Source organism: Aythya fuligula, chromosome 2 (assembly GCF_009819795.1).
Source record: "Aythya fuligula isolate bAytFul2 chromosome 2, bAytFul2.pri, whole genome shotgun sequence".
Taxonomy (NCBI): Eukaryota; Metazoa; Chordata; class Aves; order Anseriformes; family Anatidae; genus Aythya; species Aythya fuligula.
Window position 1 is genome coordinate 9,642,356 of NC_045560.1, and position 20,404 is coordinate 9,662,759.

Below are 20,404 nucleotides of genomic sequence, written 5' to 3' on the forward strand. Positions count from 1 at the left end.
CTGGTTTGGTGTTTGTTACTTTTAGCTGAAAACTTTAATTTCTATGCTTTCCACTCAAGGGTTAATTTGGTCAGGACTTCAGTTTGAGCAGTATGCACAGAGCAGTTCCTTCTTTCTGTGCATATAAATGATTGTTTCTAATTTTGTGTATATTTGTTTGCATGTAGAAGTTGATGTGTATCAGTATTTATTATTGATAGGCCTTTGAAAAAATTATTGTATTAAGCTATGGTGGTTTTAAGGCACAGGTTGAACAGCTTAACTTTGGGGTTAAAAGAAGATAGCTTGGAAACTTTGAGATTTCCTTGATGAATTGGAGATGTTGAACAGCAAAAGGTGGTGCAACTTGGGAGTGAAGGCACCTGTGAGGTCTGGGTTCTGGTTCCTAGTTAAATATTTCGCTAAAATTAGTATTGAAAGTCGACTTGCAGCAAGATGCTTTATTTCAGATTCAGACCTCTCATTAGTGTGTCATTATCGAGCAGGAATGCCAGCTAATTGCTTGGTGTTCTTTGTTGTCAGGAAGATGTCAAAAATAGGATTGGGTTTTGTGGTGAAGGTTCATAAAATATTTTTGAAACCTATTGAGCTGTCAGACTTCCTGTTGCCAGGAGCATGTGACATTTTCAGTGTCAATTAAAAGGTTCTGGTATTTTTTTGTATGTGTGCCTCTGTTAAATCAGGGATGTGTGCAGGCACTGAGAGCTGGAATTTCCTTGCCCCTGTCCTAGTAATAGATGAGCAATGAATTACACTTTGACGGATATAACGTACTTTTTTTATAAGTGTATGTGAAACCCTTGGTGTCATATTTAAGGCTCAAGGTGTGAGGGAGAATATTTTTCAAATGAATAACCTGAAAAGATGGGAGCCTATAAACTGACCAAGGGCAATGCAATATAAGACAGGGAAGCTGCCTCACGTCTGCAAGGCTTCAGCAGCGCTAATAGCCACTTGATCAGAATACAAACTTGGCGGTCTTGTGCGCTTGCCAAATTACTATGGAAGTGTTGACAAAACAGCCGTGGAAGTCGTTCATCACATTTTTGTGAAGTCACAAGATTCTTTCTTTCGTTTAATTGCACGGGTTTGCTTTTTATATAAAATCTATCTCTTACAGCAATCTGGGTTTGCTGTGCATTAGGTCTTTGAAGATTGATTTAAATCAGATAATCAGTAGGAAATAAAACGTAACCAAACTGACTTAGAAACTATGGCTTGTTCTGAACTGCCCCGGAGATGCTCCTTGTAGTGCAGGCTGCTAGCAGAGATACAGGACCTCATCTTGAGGCCTTATTAAAACCAAATGTGATAAAGATCAGTCTGTTGCAAAAATAGAAGAGCAGTTTTTCTCTGTTTGCTGTCTGAAGAATTGTGTAATCAGCTAGAAGCTGATTTTACGACTCACCTAGCAGCGGTCCCTCCTAGGAGGGCTGAAGGCAAGGTTGTCCTTAGGGGAGCGGAGGGGCCTTTCCACCCGGGAGGGTCTCCAGCCCAAGCGAGAGGTGTCAGCGCTGTGTCCTAAAGCCTTTGCCCTCTGTCAGGGCACCGAGGAGGACACTGGGCCTGTGACAGGATGGTGGCTGCAGACACTGGGCCGTGTGGCATGGGCGCCAGAGAATGGTGCAGGCCTCGTGTTTCTGCTATGCTGGTGGAAGGCCCCGTGTGCCCAGCGAACTCTGTTTGTGCTTTGTTGCCTCCAGCAGCGAGCTTAGCCTCACGCTGCTAGGGCGGTTGTTTTGTTTGTTTTTCCTGATAGGCCTTTGTGTTGTGCTTCAAAATCCTGTTTCAAAGGGAAACCCGAGTTGTGGAGGTGAAGCCTGCCAGGGTTTTGGCCTGAGGCTGTCTTCTGAGGGGCTTTGAGAGACGGAGATGGTCGCTGTGGTCTGCATCGTGTCTTTGTGTTGTGTAGGGACAGTGCTGGGGAGAGCTGCCCTGGGAGCAGCAGCCCCTAGTGCCACTTTTGAAGACAACACTGAAACTTAATAAAAATGCAGCATGATTTGAAGGAAAATGTGGTGGAGATATGAGGTGACCCAGCAGCGAAGTGGGAATAGACTAAGTCCTTGAAGTCACCTACACCTACATTGTCTCTGGGTTTATTTGGCCTGAGAAGTATAGAAAGCATCTTCTTTTCAGTAATCTCATTTTTTTTTTAATCAAGTCCCTTTGTTCAAACTCTGAGGCTTGAATCTTAATTTGTGTTTACACATGTCAAGCTGAGAAACTCATTCCTCACTCTGCTTCCTTTCAAAATCCGTGCCACGATGAATAAGGCTCTTTTGTGATGAAGTCTCTTACCTTTAATAAAATTCACTTTGAGCAGCAGCATACAAATGGGCTCATCTCTGCCTACTGGAAGCGTGAGGATTCGTGTCACCCGCTGCTGTTTGCCTTTCCCACATCATGATTTTAAGATGAGAGCAGTTGTATAAGGCATACGGGGCACACAGCAAAATGGCTCTGCAGAGGCCTGGGTGTGCTATGGCCGCAGTTTTCTCTGTCTTCAAACTTCATGTAGGACCACTGGGCTCTAAAAGATCATCTGAGGGGTACATTTTGGCAGTGAGGATGTAAATCCAGGCTCTTGCGTGTTTGTCAGGCTGCAGCATTTGGTGTAATCAAACAGGAGTGGCTGTAGCAATGGATGGCACCCCAGCCTGTCAGAGGACGTTTCCTTTCAAAATACCTCCTTGCAATGCTGCTGCAATTAGCATATGGCGTACACTTACTTAATTTTCCCAATTTGTTGCAGATTGATGTATTGTTGTGGTGAATCATCCCTTCTGAAATAGCTTGATGTGCTGGGAGTGCTGGATTCGTGTTGGGGCAGGGCTGAGGTATGGGACGTAGCTGGGCGAGGGGGGTGTGTGAAGTGCTTAGGGGTGCGAGAAGTCCTCCCATTGCCTCTGGTTGCTGGTGGCAGCAGCAGGAAAGGGGCAGCTGGGTGCTGCGGGCGCAGAACCGCAGTGGGGATTCCCCTGCCCTCGGCTGTACTGGGAGCACGGGTGGTGCAGGAACAGGCTGAGCTGGCGCAGGAGGAGCAGAAACACAAGCAGCAAGTCCACTGCCAGCTTTTAAAGCCAGAAGGGCAGAGGATTGCGGTGTGCGTTAAGCAGAAAGCATGGAGCCCTGCCCTTTCCCAGATCCTAGGCGTGCTGCAGGCATGGCTCTGCTGGGACAGAAATAGAAGTGCAATGTTGGCTTCATCAGTCTGTCCTTCTCCCCATCTCCCATCCCCTATTTTTCCATCACTTCCCAGTGACTTCACCACCACCTCCCATGCTTTCTCCTCTCACTGAAAACATTTTTTTTTTTTTTTTAACCTCTCTCGGGAAATGGGCATGAGCCTGGCTCCCACAACAGAGGAAACAGCAACAACCCTGGGAAACCTTGCACAAAATCCCCAAAGTTACAAAGTGAGCACGGGCAGGTGTAGGAACAGGTATGTGCTTGAGCCCGGTGATGCTTCAGGCAGGGCTTTACAGCTGTTAGCCTGGCGCAGGCTGCGAGATGGGAAAAGGACGAGGTGGGACATCCCAGCCAGTGCCTGGAGAGGGCATTGATGGAGAGCCCACATGTTTAGTTCATAACCAGCTGAGCACTCTGGCACCGCTTCAGCTAAATATTTCCCAGCGCTTTGCATGGAGGATGTCTGTCACCACAGCAAGCCATTAACCTCTGGGTGCTTTCTGAACATAACAGTGGTACTGAGAGGTGAATGGTTACTCCGGAGGGAAAATGATTATCGGTAACTGGGGAAAGCCACCAGTTTGTGCGAGATGACTCAACGTTGTCCTCCATCTGGTACTTCAGCTGGTAAACTCCAGGGCTGAAGTAAGCTCCCTTTATGGTTTTTAGAAACTTTGCCCCAGCAGTGATGGTGCAGCTTCTGCAGCTGTTGCGGCATTCCCCGGATAGTTTCGGAATGATTTCAGGCTCTTTTGGCTTCGCAGACTAATTGCATTTTTTTTTTAATCAGTAGATTTTAAAATGGCTGCTTTTCCTCATAAGCACCATAGGAAGTTGCAGGAGGGAGATCTTTAAAGGCTTTCACTGTCAAACTGAGACAGTGACATTTGCTGGAGACAACTCGGTGAAAATTTCAGTTTCTCTTGAGTCCGACAAACCTGATGAAGCGTGTGCTGAGGTGGATTTTATAACTCGTGCTGTTAAGCACTTCAATATCAGTGTTTCCTGGCATTTAGCAACAAGTTCAAGAACAATGAATCAAAAGAGCTTGCCCAACATAGCCTTGGGTACTGCAGAGGGAGCGTTTTTATGGCTGAGAGCGTTGCCCAGGATTCCGGGAGGGTGTGTGTGGGTGTGTACACGTGGTGTTGGAAAACACCTGATTTCTTGTAGCGAGCATCCCCTGCTCCCAACAGAAATGAAAGAAACTGAAAGTAAGCTGCACGTTCGGTCCCACAAATTGGACTGCTTGCTTTGCTGTAGTTGCTCGTTCTCCTGGTGTTTTGTCTGTGCTGTACGATATTAGATGTGGAGCTTCTACGAGAAGGAACGAAAGAAGCAGGTAATCCCCAGGAGAATTTTAGGTTCCTCCAAAGTACCAGGTTTCCCAGAAAGTGTCTGACCTCAGTCTCAGAAGAAGCCTGCTATCATCCGCTGAGGTAAATATTAATACTGGAACTGTTGTAACAGTGGAAAAAGTTATCAGGGCAAAGATCTTATCCGCAGGTTGTAATGCTAGCGACAGATAAAGGTATGTAAGTGGTGACTTTTTGTTCTTTGGGTGCCTCCTGGAGCTGAGTCAGGAGCAGCTCTGGTGCACTTCACAGGTGAGAGGTAGGTTCCAGGTCCTTGTCCCAAGAGGAAGGACCAGGCAAGCCCAACTTTTTCGTTCACCCTCCTTATTGCTGCTAGTCAGAAGCAGTAGCAGCACACACTAAAACCATCCCAAACACTTTCAGTAAATGTTGAGCGCTCTCTGAAAGCAGAGGTACGGTGTCATGCCCTGCAAGCACGTGGCTTCACATCAGCAGCCCTCGAGAATTAAGTGTAGGTGAATCACCTCGTGTCTGGAGGTGTTATAAAGGCACTCAAACACTCTGAAGGCCATCATTCAAGAAAGATTTGAACAGAGGAAGTATCTTCTAAGTCACAGTACTGTCTGGAGCTTTCCTTCAGAGAAGATGTGAACCAGTTTGTCTGCTTTTTGTTTCCTAACACAGGAAAATATCCTTTTTTTTTCTTCATTAGGCATGTAAGAAAATGCCATGCAAATAGTAGGCCTCCTGTACAGGAACCACTAAGGCCCGGCTTCCTTTTGCACAGGAAGTGAAGGTAAATTTTAATATGTGGTTCAGGATCCTCAGGATGTTTACCCCAGTTTGTTCTGTACGTTTCTGTTAATTACTATCTTGCCGTTAATTACTGCTGATTCCTGGTATAATTCAGTTCGATTCCAGATAGCCAGGATACGTGCTAATATTAATTAACACCATGTGATGATGCTGTCATCATAAAAAGCAGGTTTAGTACAAACATTACCTATTTGGTGGGTAGAGCTGACCCATTTTAGAACCTTTTACAGAGGCTATGGCATCGTCAGACTTTTGGGCATAGTTCATTAGCCATGTTTAAAAGGTAACACAGTCATCAATTAAAAAGCTTTTAATTGCTGTGGTACCCCACCACTGAGGGCACCAGCTGCTCCCATTTCACAGATGAAAACAAAAAGTACTCCATCATGTGCTTTGAAGGACATGCAAATTCTGGGATTGAGCCACCAAAACCCACCCCAAATTGTTAGTTACAACCCATATTTTAAGCACTCGAAAGCAGCCCATGTTGGAAACCTCTGGGGCTCAGGTGTGCAAGCCAAATGGGTGTGGAAGCATGCTCCCGCCCTTGCAGGGCTGCTTTTTTATAAAGTGCTCGGTGTCTTACCTGTCTCACCTCAGCCGGACCATCGTCTGTCTCCCTTCTCACTCCTGTGCTACTCCTGTGTGCCATTTCCATGTTCCAGGAATGAATACAGGTCCTTCGGCTGTGTCTGGTGGCTCCCCAAAAGTGTCCACCCGACCCAGGAATCGTGCTCCCACTTCGCATTAAACACGTTACTGGATAAGTAGGAGTTGGCAGTGACTTTTCTGATAACGTTTCCCGTCGTGATAGGCAATGTTGCCCTCTGCTGGTTAATGACAGGTTAAAGGATCCCTGCCTTCCCCTCTCCAGCAGCAGCATTTTGCTGCCACAAGCTGTTTTTCACCCTCGGGGTCCTATTTGATGTCCTACAGCTGTGGAGAGCATCACAGCTTGCCTTTGATTTCTTTTTCCCTAGAAGCTCCTTTTCATTTGGGAGCACCTGGCGCACCTGAAAACCAAACTTTAATTGCTGGGTTTAGAGCAGTAATTCAGAAACCCTCCTTTTCAGAATTAACCCTTAGAAGTACAACTTCCCTGAGCCAGTTTAGCAAGTGAACTAACTGCAAGGCTTTTAATTAATATTGGCAGCAGTGAATCAGGCCTTCTGCTTGTGGCCAGAAGGAGCTGCCCCCTGCCCTTGTGTGGCACACGGGAGCAGGCTGCAGGGGCTGGGCCGGGTTAAAAATAAGCTGTGGAAAAAGCATTATTTTTAACTCAGGTCGATCCCTGCTGCAGGGCTGCACACAAGGGTGAGCCGGGCAGGGGGACGGGATGGGAGGGCTGTTTGGAGCAGCGCCATCCCCCTAAATTTGCTTTTCAAGCAGGTATTCTGCTTCTGAGCTCAGCTGTGGAGATCACAACATGACATGACGTGGCCTGTCCTCCTCAGAGCCTTTCCCAGTACAAATATCAGCTCTGGCAAAGCTCTAGCAATGGTCCTGCACCTCTGGGGGTGATGTCCTGTACAGCAGAGCCTTCCCAGGGTAAATGCCTTTCAAGTGAGGCTCAGCACCAGTTCATACAGCTGGCTTTATCCCTCGTCTGCTCTGAGTCCTTTAAGCATTAATATTTAGATATGCAGAGCAGGAGAAAATAGTTACTGCAAATTACAGATCACCTGGCAAGGGGTGCTGCAGGCACGATGAGAGGGAGGTGGGGGCTGGTGCTGTGCACAGCACCCAGTCTGATTCAGCTCCTGGGCCGTGGCCAGCGTGACGTTATTGCACGTGGCTACACTGTGGTGCCATCCTGCTGTCCTGCGCCAAGAACGAGGAGAAACTTCAAGAGAATTTTTCTGGGGGGGGTCTGTTGAGCTGAAGCTTGTCCCAGCTTTAAGGGGAGATGGAAAATGGCTGTGTGGTGGGACTGAGGGGGATTGAGCCATGTGGGCTGTGCTGTGGGTGATGGGGACAGGCAGAGAGTATGATTTACTCTCGTGGAGGAGAAATGGGTGACATTGTAGTGTCACCCAAGTTCATGAAGTGTTTGTCTCCAGCTGCCACTCTGCAGGTTTTGTGGCATGTGCAACTGGTGAGGCTAATGCTGAGGCCTACTGGTTGGTGTAACACTGGTTGTTGTAATACTGGTTGGTGTAACACGGGGCAGCTCAGAGTAGGAAAATGCTAATTGCAAATTCGTGGTGGCAGAAGGTTAGGGAGCTCACGAGGAAAGGTTCAAGACAAACACTGGTTCCTCCCCAGTCCATGGCGTTATGTGGGGATCAGCTCTTGTGGGGTCAGACAGAAGCCAGGCAAGCTCCCCTGGCTCTTTGCTCTGCAGCAGTTGAATTAACCAGGGAGTTGGGAGCACCAAGTGTCTTTCACTTCTATATACTTCATTGTAACTTCACTCCAGCACTGACTGCTTGCTGGGAGATCTTTCCACCACTTCCACAGGCTCAGCTCGGGGAGCAGCTGGGTTTTGTGGGGGCACCCAATGGATGTGGTGCAGGGCTGCAAGGGGCACGGCACGCGGCAATGCTCTCAGCCCGGCACCGGGGCGAGGGATGAGATGGTTTTGATTTCTTCCATTTTAAACTGTTCCTTTCACGCCATCTGGATGAGACTAAAGCTGTTGAGGTTGATCTTTAACACAGTTAGGAGTAATTTATCGGGGTGTGTGCAGAGCATCTGGTTTAATAGTCAGTCATGTTAAGTATTTATGGGTTTAATCGGAGCGACTTTGCGATGTGCACACGGAGCTCTAAGGCCTGCAATGGGTTTCTCATTCCTGCACCTGCTCACCTGTACTAAACTTCAGGCATGTGTTGAGCAAGACTTCTGTACATCAGCAGGAAAGCAATGAACTTTGGGTTTCTGTGGGAAGGGAGGGGTCTCTTGTTTCTGGTGCATTGCAGTTTTTCAGGACATGAATGCTGCTGCCTGGGTTCTGCATGTGGTTTTCCTACTCTTTATTTATTTATTTATTTCTGGCACTTTACAGGCTTTATCTTCATCGGTATCATCAAACTGATACGTGCTGTTTGTGTAGTGTGCTGGTGGGAAACCCTATAACCTCTTAAGTGAGACTGGAAATGGCTGTGAATTCGGCACCTGGCATCCTCTGAGCTTTTTCCTACCCACTGCCTTTCCTAGCTGGAGCTCTGTGCCCCATGCAAGGCAAAAACAAAACGCAGCCAGCCAGTCCCTAGCCTCTTCCCCAAGGCCTCACGTTGTGCTGTGAAATGACTTTTTTTAAAAATACTCTTCCTCATGCCCTCAGAAGCATCTCCCAGGGTACGCTTGCAAGGTAAAGGCGATGCAACCTATTTTCTTTGGACGCCTCGGTGGTTCAGTGCGCGCCGTGAGGACGGTATTCCTGCTCTTGTTACTGCATTATGTGGTGCTTTTTCCATCTTCAAAGCATTTTCCAGCCATGAACTAAGAGCACATGCATTCACCCAGAGCACACACCCCTGCTGAAGTGGCTGATGCCCGGCACATCCCAGGAAAAACTTCCTGAATGTGACACACCACTTTTGATGCAAACAAAATGACGCCGTGTTTCATCAGCTCTATTAAAAGTACTTAAGTAATTGAATTAATGAAATTTTAAAAAGTCTCTAAGAGACAAATCTGACACACTTTTTTTTTCCTTAGTGTTTTTTTTTTTCTTATTTTGCCCATTGAATGTCATTTGTTGGCTTTTTTTATTTGTGATCTTACCATTTGCTTCTCGATGTGTGGTTTTGCTTGGTTTGGTTTTGTGTTATGGTAGCTGATTTCCTTATTTTGCGGCATTAGTAGGTACTGTTACGGTTTCTGCAGCTAAGGAAAGTGTCTTCATACTCATGCTGTTTTGCAGAGTACCTCATCTCTCAATTTTTTTCCAGGCATTGGGGTTTTATTTGCATTGTGGCCATTCTCCTTTGCTGTGTGTGTCTGTCTTGTGCCCCGGACTGTGCTTACATTTGGCACCTTCAGACTGGTTTCCCATCTTCATTTGATCTTCCATGCTTCTTTACCACCCTTCCAGCTGCAGATGTCCAACACCCAGCCCCTTTGAGCCCACTTTTGCTGTTTTCCCCTCCCTGTCCCTGTAGCCAGTTTAGCATGGGTATTTCTCCCTCCATTCCCTACCTCTTTGCCTTGAGCAGGGCCAACCCTTCCTACACTGGGCAATGTGCTCAGCTTGCTCACCCTTCCTTTGGGAAAATGGGAACAGCAGCCCTAGTGCTGTCGTATGTAGCTGACTTGTTTTGTGACCCCAGTGTGGTGCAAGGCAGCTGATGGAGCCTTCTGCTCCCAGCACTCCCCCATCTGCAGATGTTCCAGGAGATAGGAACCAGGCACAGGATAGCCAGGGATGTGCAGCTGAAGCCCTCTTTATGTGGGCAGACAGGAAAGCCAGGAGTTCAGAGATGCCCCGTTTCCACCCCAAATCTCTCTCGTTTCATGCTAACCTGTGGCATTTTAGACGCAGCTCACTTTTTCTCGCCTTCTTTGCTATTTCAGGTGAGGCAGACGAAGAAGCCTTTGCCGAGGAGTGCAGACGGAGGGGACAGCATGCCCTGCCTTTCCAGCCCACCAACACTCGCCTGCTGAAGCCTCACAAGCCTGCCAGCTCCCCCAAATATGCCTATCATTATAATAGTGATGAGGTGGAAGAGCAAGATAGAAGCCGCGTTACAAGCAGCTTGGAGACCCCTTTTTATTTATCAGGTGTGCAAAAACATGTTGATGAGAAATGCGCAGAAAAGGCTCCAGCAGCTAGTCAAAAGGAAAAAAACCAAAGCCAAGCAAGGAGATGGTGCTGTGTGCTGACCTAATGCTGGCACCCTGGTAGATAATAGATGGCCGCTTGTGTGCCTTCATCCGCATTAGCTCTGCTCTTCAACGTAGCCTAGATTCACAACTGCCCTGGGATACTCAGGGCCTGATCCAGGGAAAATATTGTTTTGTTATGCTGCTGAGGTGCCCACGCTCTTTGTTCTTAAAAGTGAAGGCCTTTTAGAGAATCACTAATGGCAGTACTTTGCACGTTCATTTATTTAAATTGTGCTTAGCTTCCTTGCCGAAGGAGAAGTTCAGCAACTTCACGTATTAATTCTGGAAGCTGCAATTTTGGGCATCTAAACCTTAATAGAGAGGGTTGAGACTGTTCAGGCAAACAAGGAAGCACAGCAATAGTCCTGGTTATTTTTGGAAGTAATTAGTCCTTTGATGTATTTCCAGTCTGTAATTTTTGGCAGTGTAGTCCAGAGGCTATCTTGGACAGCAGAACCCTTGTAACCACTTGATTTAATTTGAACGTGTGGTCAGTGCTCACCCAGGAGTGCCAGGACAGGTTGCTGTGCAGGTGACAAAGCCCTGGCCCAGGCTGCCCAGAGGCTGTGGAGTCTCCTTCTTGGGGAGCTCCTAAAGCTGCCTGGCCGTGGGCCTGGGCACCCTGCTCTGGGTGGCCCTGCCTGGGCAGGGGCTGGGCCCGAGGGACCCCGAGGTGCTGCCAACCCAACCCAGGCTGTGCTTCCGAAACATGAAGGTGCCTTTCCACGTGGATGCCCGCGCTCAGGGCCATTCTCAGCAGTGTTGAATTAGCCGATCTGCTGGGAAGCACAAATGTATTGGGCTCCTCAGGGCAAACATAGCACATGGGAAATGTGCTGCAAAAAATGAAGGAAAAAAACAAACAACTGTCCCCCAAAGCACAGGTGCGCACACACACTCCCAATGCTATATCAGCTTCTGCTGTGTTTGAGCCTTTGAATATAACACTGAATTCTGTACAAAAAAAAAAAAAAAAAAAAAAACTAACAAAATTTATTACATGGGGTGCCAACTTGCAAAAATAATCAGAGAAATTCAAATAAACGTCTTCCTGATCAGTTGCTGGAAGTTTAGACTCTTAAGGCATGGCTCAATTAAATCTTCTTAAAGTAAATAACTAAATTCTTTACAGAAGCCTGAATCTAACACCTGGGCTGATGTGCAGGAGCTTTCAGTACAGGCGTTACAGGTTTTGTTTCCTATGTCTGTAGCTAGCAAAACAAAACCTTGGCCCTGCATTCAGGTTCTGTGTGACCATAACAGCATTTGTAATGGTGTCCAAAGAGCATCTGAGTTTGACATGCACCTTGCAATTTTTGGAGCCATTTTAACATTGCTTAGGACTTCTAGCTGTGAATCTATTTATGCTCCGAGGCACACAAGTTTTCAGTTAAAACAAATTTCCAGAGCTATTTGCACAATCCCCAAACCTACCGGTAGATTGTCAGTTGCCATACAACAGGTATACAAGATTCAGGGCTGAAAACTTGATTACAGTCAAGACTATGATTTTTTTTTTTTTTTTTTACTGTTGCTTTAAATATTTTGCCTGCTGTTCCTCCGATAGAGAGACAGTGGCTGCTGAAGGACTGGTCGAGTTAGTCATAAAACCCTACGTGAGTGTCTTAATCCCTCCCTGGGAAGTTTGTGCGCGAGCCCTGGCCAGCAATGCCGTTCTCCATGGGTGTTCACCTCCGCCGGCTGCCTCGCTCCGCCAGCCGGCTCCACCAGCTCTGTAATTACGTAGACCACTCGCTTGCTCCCGCTTGGCTTCTCATTTATCACCGCGACAGCTGCCGTGCGCTCGCGGGCCAGCCTGGGGAAAGCAGCATTTTGCTCTGCCTTGATCCCAGGCCCGCTCGCCGCAGTGGAAAATAGTGAAGCTCGACGGCCTCAGCCCTGGCGCGGCTCCACCTGGGATGGGATCGTTTCTGCCACCGTTGGCACGCGGCCCTTTGGCAGCGATTGTTTCAGAGGTTGTCCCAGCTCTAGCACCTAAAGCAAATTCTCAGTTGTTACTGATTCACCTGCGGTGAAGTGGTTTTCTTTTCCCTGCTTGAGGAGTGGGAATGCTTGAGTTGTAATTCGTAAGTGCTTAGGAAATTTAAGTGGAGGAACATGGGGTAGGTTTCATCTTGACTATGTGATGTAGCCCCTCTCCAGTGCTGGCTCATTCAGACTAGTGAACAGTACTCAGAGGTGAGATGAATCCTCTCCACAGACAGGACTTCCAGTCGTTGCAGTGGGTTTTGACTATAAAACTGATGGAGTTAAATCTAGTTCTCCATCTATCTTTGAGACTTTATTTTAGTAGAACTTGCTCTGGGTTTCGTGGTGTTACTGGTTTCGGAATCGCCTTTTAGAATAAAACTTGACCTTGTGTTCTGAAGTCACTGTGTATCAAAGAGTATCAAACCTCAGACAGGTGCCTAGCTCTAAACAAATGTATTTTTTGGTAAGAATTCAGATCCTGCTAATAGTGCACTCTCAGACAGCATGGTGTCTGGCTGACTCGAGGTATCCAAGCTGTACCAAAGTGGTGGTAATGCCAGCACAGACCTGGGGGCTGCAGCTGTTAATGAAACTGCTATGGATTTGAGAGCTTTGACCTTTATCTAGCAAGAATGGCTGAAATGTTTAATTGTAGAAATATTGACAAATATTTGATGCTAGAGATCATTATTTGCAAGGTAATACTGCAAAGTTTGCTCTTCCTTTTGAATGAAATAGCTTGCATTAACCTAGAACTTACAGCATTAATAATTCATTTTTGATTCATTTTCATCTGCTGGCATCACTGAAGAGGAAACCACTTTAAAAGAACTAGCTTAACTAATTCTGATCTTTTTTCTGGCATGGGTTCCTCTGCTGGAAAGTTGAGCTGTTAAAACTTCATTACATCTTTAATGCAGTCTCCATTCTTCTCACCAACACACGATTTCCTGAATTACGCAGTACTGACTAGTAAAATCAACGTGCTGGTTATCCAGGCTAATTACCTTTTAATTCCCTCGCATACTTGTGTTTGGGTATGTAATGGAAAGCAAAGCTGCTTTGTTTTCTGCGGAAACCTAATACGCGAGGAATGCTGGAAGCACGGGGCGGGATGGGAATGAACTCTCCCTTGCTCCACATCCCACAACGTGGCTCCCTGCCTGCAGCTGTGTGAGTGGGATGTGGCAGCAGCCCCTTTCTTCAATGGGCACAGGGTGGAAAGATGCCTGCTGGATTTGGGGACAGGCTCATTGGCCCCTCGGCTTAACCAGAGCTGCCTTCGTGTGCATTTTTTTGGCTGCTGGTGGGAGATCACCCCATTACCCATTTGCTTCCCATAAAAAGTGGCTGAGTTGCACATGGATGGAAGGGCTTCCAAGGCTGCAGAGCCTTGCAAGCTTTTGCTTGCCATGTGGGAGTAAAACCTTGGACTCTGTTCAGCGGTAGTGTTACCTTAATTAAGAGCAGGCAAGCAGGTCGTATCTGGCTCGGTATGTTCTTGTAGCAATTTTAGGCAGAATTGGTAATGAAAATAGTATGGTGAGCAAGCGTGAAGGAAGGCCCCAGAAAGTTGCTACGGCTTTTTAGTCCCCTAAAAGATCAAAGGTGGCATTACATCACAGGGTTGGACAGTGAAACTGGAGAACTCGCCCCTTGGATTTAACAGCAAAGATAATTAAACAGTGGAGCAGCATACCGAGACGGGGTGGGATGTTTTGTCACCGCTGCCCTGTACGTAAAGGCAGGTTCTCCTTCCACGATGCTCTGTGGCACGGGCAGAAACTGTGGATGCGGGGAGAGGATTAGTAGGTCAAGTTGTGTGGTTGTTGGGCTGTGGCTTGGGCTGAAAGGAGGCAGTGTGAAAGTGTGGTGTAGGGCTGTAATTGTAAATCGAGTCACATGCCTGGAATCGTACTGAAGCTGTGATTTGGGGTGATTTTTTGTAATGGCATATGCAAATCTGGCCAGGCTAAAATAACAGATGGTGGCTCCAGCTCAGGTACGCTGGCTAACTTTGAAATCCCAATTTATTTTATGACTAGAGAAATACCTCTAAGAGCAGAAAATTAAATAGCATGCTCTGCAGAACCCAACTTGCATGTAATCTGTTGGCCAATTAAAGCTCTGTGTGCTTGTTGGAGCCTCCTGGCTTGAAAGAGGTTGAAAGGATTGCCACAAGCTTAGTAAAGAATTAGTAGGTCTTGAAAACAATTTTTGTTACTGGGACTTGAGCAGAAGATGTGAGTCCCTCCCATCCCCAGCCTCAGGGCTTCGGAGCCTGGAAGTGGAAGGAGGCTCCATTTCTGCCTGCACCTTTGTAGATTTTCCATAAAAACCAGGCCATGGCCTTTGTTGTTGACCCATGTGAGTCAAGAAGTGGAGGAGGTGGAGGTGGCGCGTTAATCATTGGTCACGACTGAAGTCCTTGCTTCTTTCTGCTGACTCCTACGCTCTGCTGGGTCGGCAGAAGGAAGGTGGAGCAGACCCGTGACCGCTCCTGGCAAAGCAGAAAAAAGTAGGATACTACAAACGGGGTGGGTAGGAGTGTTTTCCCTAGGACTCTTGTCCCTTTGGGTCCATCGCTCAATGTGTGCACCTCCCTTGCCTTCCAAGAACGTGATGAGTTTCAAAGTCAGTGACTGAACAAAGTTATGCCTTTAGGAGCTGTGGATGGCAGAGAAGTGGAAAGCCAGGAGAAAAGTCGATCTGGGACCCAGCAGGGAGGCTTCCCAGTTTGTTTGGGTCCTTGCTGTGTGGTTGAGGGAGTTGCTACTGAGCATTGGAAGCAGCTTCCTGAGAGCTGGAATAGCTTCTGTGCTCTCTGTGGTTCTTTTGGATGTAGAAGAGAGGGGGATGAAACGGAGAGTGGGTCAGCAGATGCTGTTTATTGTAGACAGGGATTGTGCAGGTTGTAAAGCAGGTGTAATTCCAAATGGCGTGGATTCTTGCTTCATCCATCCCTGCTCCTGGCAGCTGACAAAAGCAAGAGCATACCGAGCTAGGCTGATGTCTATCTGCATTTGAGCGAATCTGTTTCCAAATATCAAAGCCTCACAAAGCTCTCGGAAACCGATTCTCCCTCCACCCTTCTCCGAGACTCTTCACGTCATGCATTTCTAGAGTTTAGGTGGCTAACAATCACTTCCAAGGGTGGGAATTTACAAAGCCCCTCTCCAAGACCAAAACTGCTCGGCTGAAGCCAGCTCAGCTGGGCACTGGCTATGGCAGCTTTCCATGACCACTTCGTGATGCTGGCAACCCACCAGGACACATTTACTACAAATTAATCAAATAGCACTGGGGCTGCTGCTTTCCTAATTCAGATTTTATTCTCTCACAACTTTGGGGCTACCCTTCTAACCAAGGCAACTAAATATGCTTTTAAATAGTGCCTGTTGAAGTATTCCAGTGAAATGAGCACTGAAGGGTTACTTAAATCTTCTGTGTGCGATTTTTATTTTTGTTAGGAGCCGCTCCAATTGTTTGGATGAGGTTTTTGGCTGTTATCACCCAGCGTAGCATCACTGGAGCTAACAGAGTGACAAAGTTCGACCTATCCTTTCTTCTTAGGTGGGGGTAGCAAGGGAAATGGCTGGGAGTGAAATTATTTATCACAGCAGGCTAGAAACAGAAAGGACCTGGCAGTTTTCTCCTGAGGAATGCTCTGTATTTGTGCATTATCTCCTACTCTGGCCAATCTGTTTCTGTGTGTCAGTGATAACACTTGAAAGATTTCTACTTTTTACCCTTATCGTTCCAGAGCTGGTAGGAGACCATGTTGTCAAATACCTAAATATCTTCATACCGCATTATTTTAACATCTGAATTGTTTCATTTAGAAGACAATGAATTATGTGGCATTCATTTCAACCCCTAATTTACATTTGACTCACAGCATTCTTAGGGAAAAGTTGCTAGAATTGCTTTCAACAGCTCAACCGTTTGAAGAAACTTGACTGGTTCAAAAAAAAAAAAAGTTTTATGATATAAAACAGCATCAGAAAAAAAAATCACGCCTGTATGTGGAGGCCTTTTGGAAAAGCTGACAGTGTTTTGAGAATGAAAAATGAGAAAATAATGAAGGTAATAACCTGTTAGGTTTCAATGGTCCTTTCCCAAATATCTGTGTTAATGGCTCATCAGTATGACGTGAACTAGCTCTGATCAGCCGATATGATGCTGTTTTTCCCTTCCACTGAAGGGAAGATCCCTTTGAATAACACCCTTTGGATGAGTGATCCTCGGGAGTCAGCACGTCTCTTCCGCCTCCGTTGGCCTCTGTGGGAAAGCCGAGAGATGCTTGAGCCCTTCTGGGACACATCTTTCACTGCACTTTTTAATGCAGCAAATCAAAAGCCAGGGGATCCCAGATCTGGCAGCGTGCAGGTGACCGAAGGGCTGGCATGGAAGTGACCTTTGTGGGTGTGGTTTTTATTGAGATGTTCAGGCAGTGTCCCCCAGGATGGGGCTGTATCTCAGGAGGGTGGCAGGGCACGGGGAAAACACCGCATCATTTGCAATTCCACAAAGCACTGGCAGCTTTTCTCTTCCTTAAACAATAAAACTGGTTTCCACTCTAACTTTGTGCAGGCTAATCACTCATGGCAGAATTTCTAAACAAATATCCTGGCGCTTGACTCAGACGATTGCAGGAGATGAAGTAATGCTGTTGGTACAGCGTAGGAGCTGGAGTGATAACCTAGGCGCAGTTTTCCTTTGCTGCAAGGGAGTGTGTTTCCTCTCATGCTCAAGCTTTTACTAATGTCTGAAGTGATTTTAGCCCAAACAAGTGTGGCTCTCCCAAAGTCTTAAATTGCAGAACTGCAGCTCTGCTGTGGCACGGCTGTAATTGCACTTGGGAGGAGCTCTGACTTGAGGCACCTGAAGCCACAGCCTGACTTCAAAGCCTTCTGGTTACTGTAACCCTCTGACCTCACACCATTTCCTTTTCCCACCTTAATTTTGCTGTCGGTGCTAAATGGCTGCAGCACCGGGCGCTGCGGTGAGGTGACTTCTTTTCAGGGTCATGTCCCACTGCCTGCAGGCCAAATGGGGGACAGAAACATTTCCAGATAGGCAGAGCTGGGCCCTTCCTGGCCGCTCCTCTGACTTGCAGCCTGGATCCGAGGTGTCTCACCGAGGGGCTCGTCCTCTTGGTGCAGCCCCGTTCCCTGGACCACGCTGGTTCCCAGTGGCAGAGCATCACTGAGCTACAGGATCCCTCCTGCCACCTCACGGCATGATTTGCTTTTTGTTATTTGAGGGAAATGCGTGCTACCTTTGAGTTTAGGTTTATAGGTGCGCTGGGTAGATGTGGTGCTGGTTCTGCACTGTACAGGCAAGTCGTGTTGTGTGGCAAGCCTGGAGGAGAGGAGGTGATGCAGAGCAGGAACTGGTTTCCATGCATCTCTGTGGGGAAAAAGAACACATTGGGGTGATGATCACGTGGCTGAAAGCTTGTGCCTGTTGAACCCGTAGCAAGTGGTTGTTGCTTGAATGTGATGCTTCCATGTACCATAGGAGCTGCAGTGGCGCGCAGCCCATGGTGCATTGTTAAGCATGAGCAGACCGATGACCTGCATACGAAGTGCATTTTGGTAAACACTGAGTACCTTCTTATTTACTCAGGATTCTCAGCATTCCCTGTTTTTAAAATGGAAATGCAAATATCATGGTAACTCTAAATACTGTGGGCAGGAAATGCCAGTACTTAAGTAGCTCCTGCTGTGTAAGTCTTATTGCTTCCATTTTGAAAATTATTCCGGTTTTGCATGTGCTCTAATTTTGAAGCTTTTCCTGAATGGCTTTGAAGTCTTCTGAAAGTTCTTAGATCTTTTCAGACTTCAAAGATAGATGCAGTGTTTTCTTTCTGTCCTATGTAAGGGATATATTAGAACTGATGATTTAAAATGATAATAAAAAAAAAAAAATAAAAAATTGGAAAGCCAGATCTTTTCTTTAAGACTCCTTAAACCATTCAGTGAACGCGTGCATTTGGTAGAGGGGAAAAGTCCATGAATACTGTGAATAGTGTTTCACGAGCCATGTTTCCTCAGGATACAAAGAAGGCAGCAAGAGGAGGAAGCAGAAGCAGAGAGAGGAACAGAAGAAGAAGAAGTCAACCAAAGGGAGTTACTAAAACGGACTTCTCTGCTATGCCAAAACCTTTACAATAACAGCAACTTAAGATACATTTGAGCACAACTCTTCTGAGTATATATTTTTTTTGATTGTTCACACTGCTAGTAAGGAAGTGACTCATGTTTAAAACTGTACTAAAATTGCACTATATTATTCTTTTTAGTTTCACGGAGTGGCTTTCTTGCCAGTCAGGTTAAGGAATTTGGACGAGGTTGATCTTGGTTAGAAGTGTGTTATGTTTGACGATTGGAAAACATTACGGAATCTCTTACCTCTTCCTTCCCTGGGACTAAAACTACTCTAGTCTAACGTTTATTTGTTTTGTAGGATATAGACAGTTGTGCAAATGCCTGCTTGTCCAGTCACTCTAGCATCAACATCAGGCTTGTTGAAAGAGTTAAACATCAATCCCGTTCCTTCATGTCACTGGGAGTCGGACTGAGACGTGCTCTCATGTGGTAATTTATGCAGACTCAATAAATGACTTCTGTGTCTTTCTTCTCCCAAGCTGGGTAGTAAAGGTTTGTCCCTATTATTAAAATGTTCCTTCTTTTTAAAGTGTATCATGAAGTTATATCCTCTGGTTTTAAAAAAACTTAGTGTAATGACCGTCTTCTGTAACACTTGTGCTGATTTCTTTAAGCATAGTTGACTCCCGGTGAATCATTTAGTGAAATCATTCCTTATTTTAAAATTTTCTTTTCAGAAGCTAGAGACAAATGATCTAAGTGCTACTTTAAAACTGCTCTCTGTTTCTGTTGAGTAGCTTTTAAATAATGAAAATATTTCAGGATCTGTGTAAGATTTTTTTTTTTTTCTGCAGAGAACTTGCATCTTTACGTATGAAAGCATTTTGCATCTGTTTTATTGCAGGACTAATTTTTTTTTGAAAACATGTCTTCAGTCCTAAATAAATCTACATTTTCTGGCTAGATTACTTCCTTGCTTCCCGTAATCGTCTCATGTGCATGATCCATTGCTTCTCCTAACCTTTTAGTTTGTCCAGAGCCATTCTGTTGCCTTAAGCATTTACCTGCATGTTTCTTGTCAGTACGTTGCCTCCTCTTTTTAACCTTCAGGTAGGAGTTATCAGCTCATGGTTTTGTTTCTCATGTCTTCCTCTTGCCAATATGTTGTAGATGTAACAGACTTAAACCTAGCAATACTGAAAGTCCACAGTTCCTGGAGAAACTCACTCCCTCGTGTATGTAGCGATACACATAATGGTGTAAGGAAGAAGCTAAACAAACAAACAAACAAAAAATCAAGTCTGCATTTTAGCATGGTTTGATATAACAAATTCTGGTGTCTGTGGTATCTGAATGGTTTAGCTTCTAATGCTTACATTACAGAACGTAACCTTACGCAAACATATAACCATACATGAACTCTGTTAGGGTATTTAAATTAAGGTTAATATGAAATAAGCCTGAGTACCATTTTTTCTGTCACTTAAGTACCACTTTTTCATTTTGTGCAGTGTTACTAATATTTAAAAATAAAGAAAATTTTCCTTTATACTTTGTCCTCTTGCACTGTCCTGTAGACTAGAGCTGGCACCAGCTGTTCCTGTTTGATTTGTGTTAGAGCTGAGGCTGTAAGCACAAGAGGAGAGCCCACGTTCACCAAACACCCACAAGCTCACCACGCGATGCCTTCTGCTACATCCATGGGCAAGTCGATAGAGTCCCCATGCCAAATGGCTGATACTGGAACGCCAGGGTTCCTTCTGGCTGGAGACATCACCGTAGGAGCTCATACACATCAAACGGAGCCTGCACATTACATACAAGGATCATACAGAGAAATGCACAGCTCTTTGAATTGCATCCCATTTAAAGCCCTTCCCCCTTTGGGGAGAAGTCCCCATTAATACGTATGCTAATTTTAAGCTATTAAAGCTCCTTGTTGTGGGGAAAATGGTGCCCTCCTTGGAAAAGGAGGAGAGGTGGAGGAAGGGAGAGGTGACGCCAGCCTAGGGCTGGTTTCCCTGGGCTGTCCCTGTGCTGTGAGCAGCCTCACATCACAGGACAGCGTGGCTGCAGATCAGGAATGTGCCTTGGAGAGCTAGAGCAGACCGTCATTTGGGTACGTAAATATATTCCTGAGTCCCA

General features: G+C 46.1%; 1 protein-coding gene across 1 annotated transcript in view; it reads left to right on the forward strand.

Annotated features, from left to right (window-relative positions):
- Nucleotides 1-19,765, forward strand: part of DNAJB6 (DnaJ heat shock protein family (Hsp40) member B6) — a 59,637-nt gene extending 39,872 nt beyond the window's left edge. Inside the window, exons 9-10 of the mRNA XM_032180936.1 lie at nucleotides 9,843-10,049; nucleotides 18,206-19,765. Coding sequence (XP_032036827.1) covers nucleotides 9,843-10,049; nucleotides 18,206-18,288 — 290 coding nt within the window. The 3' untranslated portion in view covers nucleotides 18,289-19,765. The remainder of the gene's footprint in view (nucleotides 1-9,842; nucleotides 10,050-18,205) is intronic.
- Nucleotides 19,766-20,404: the final 639 nt, after the last annotated feature.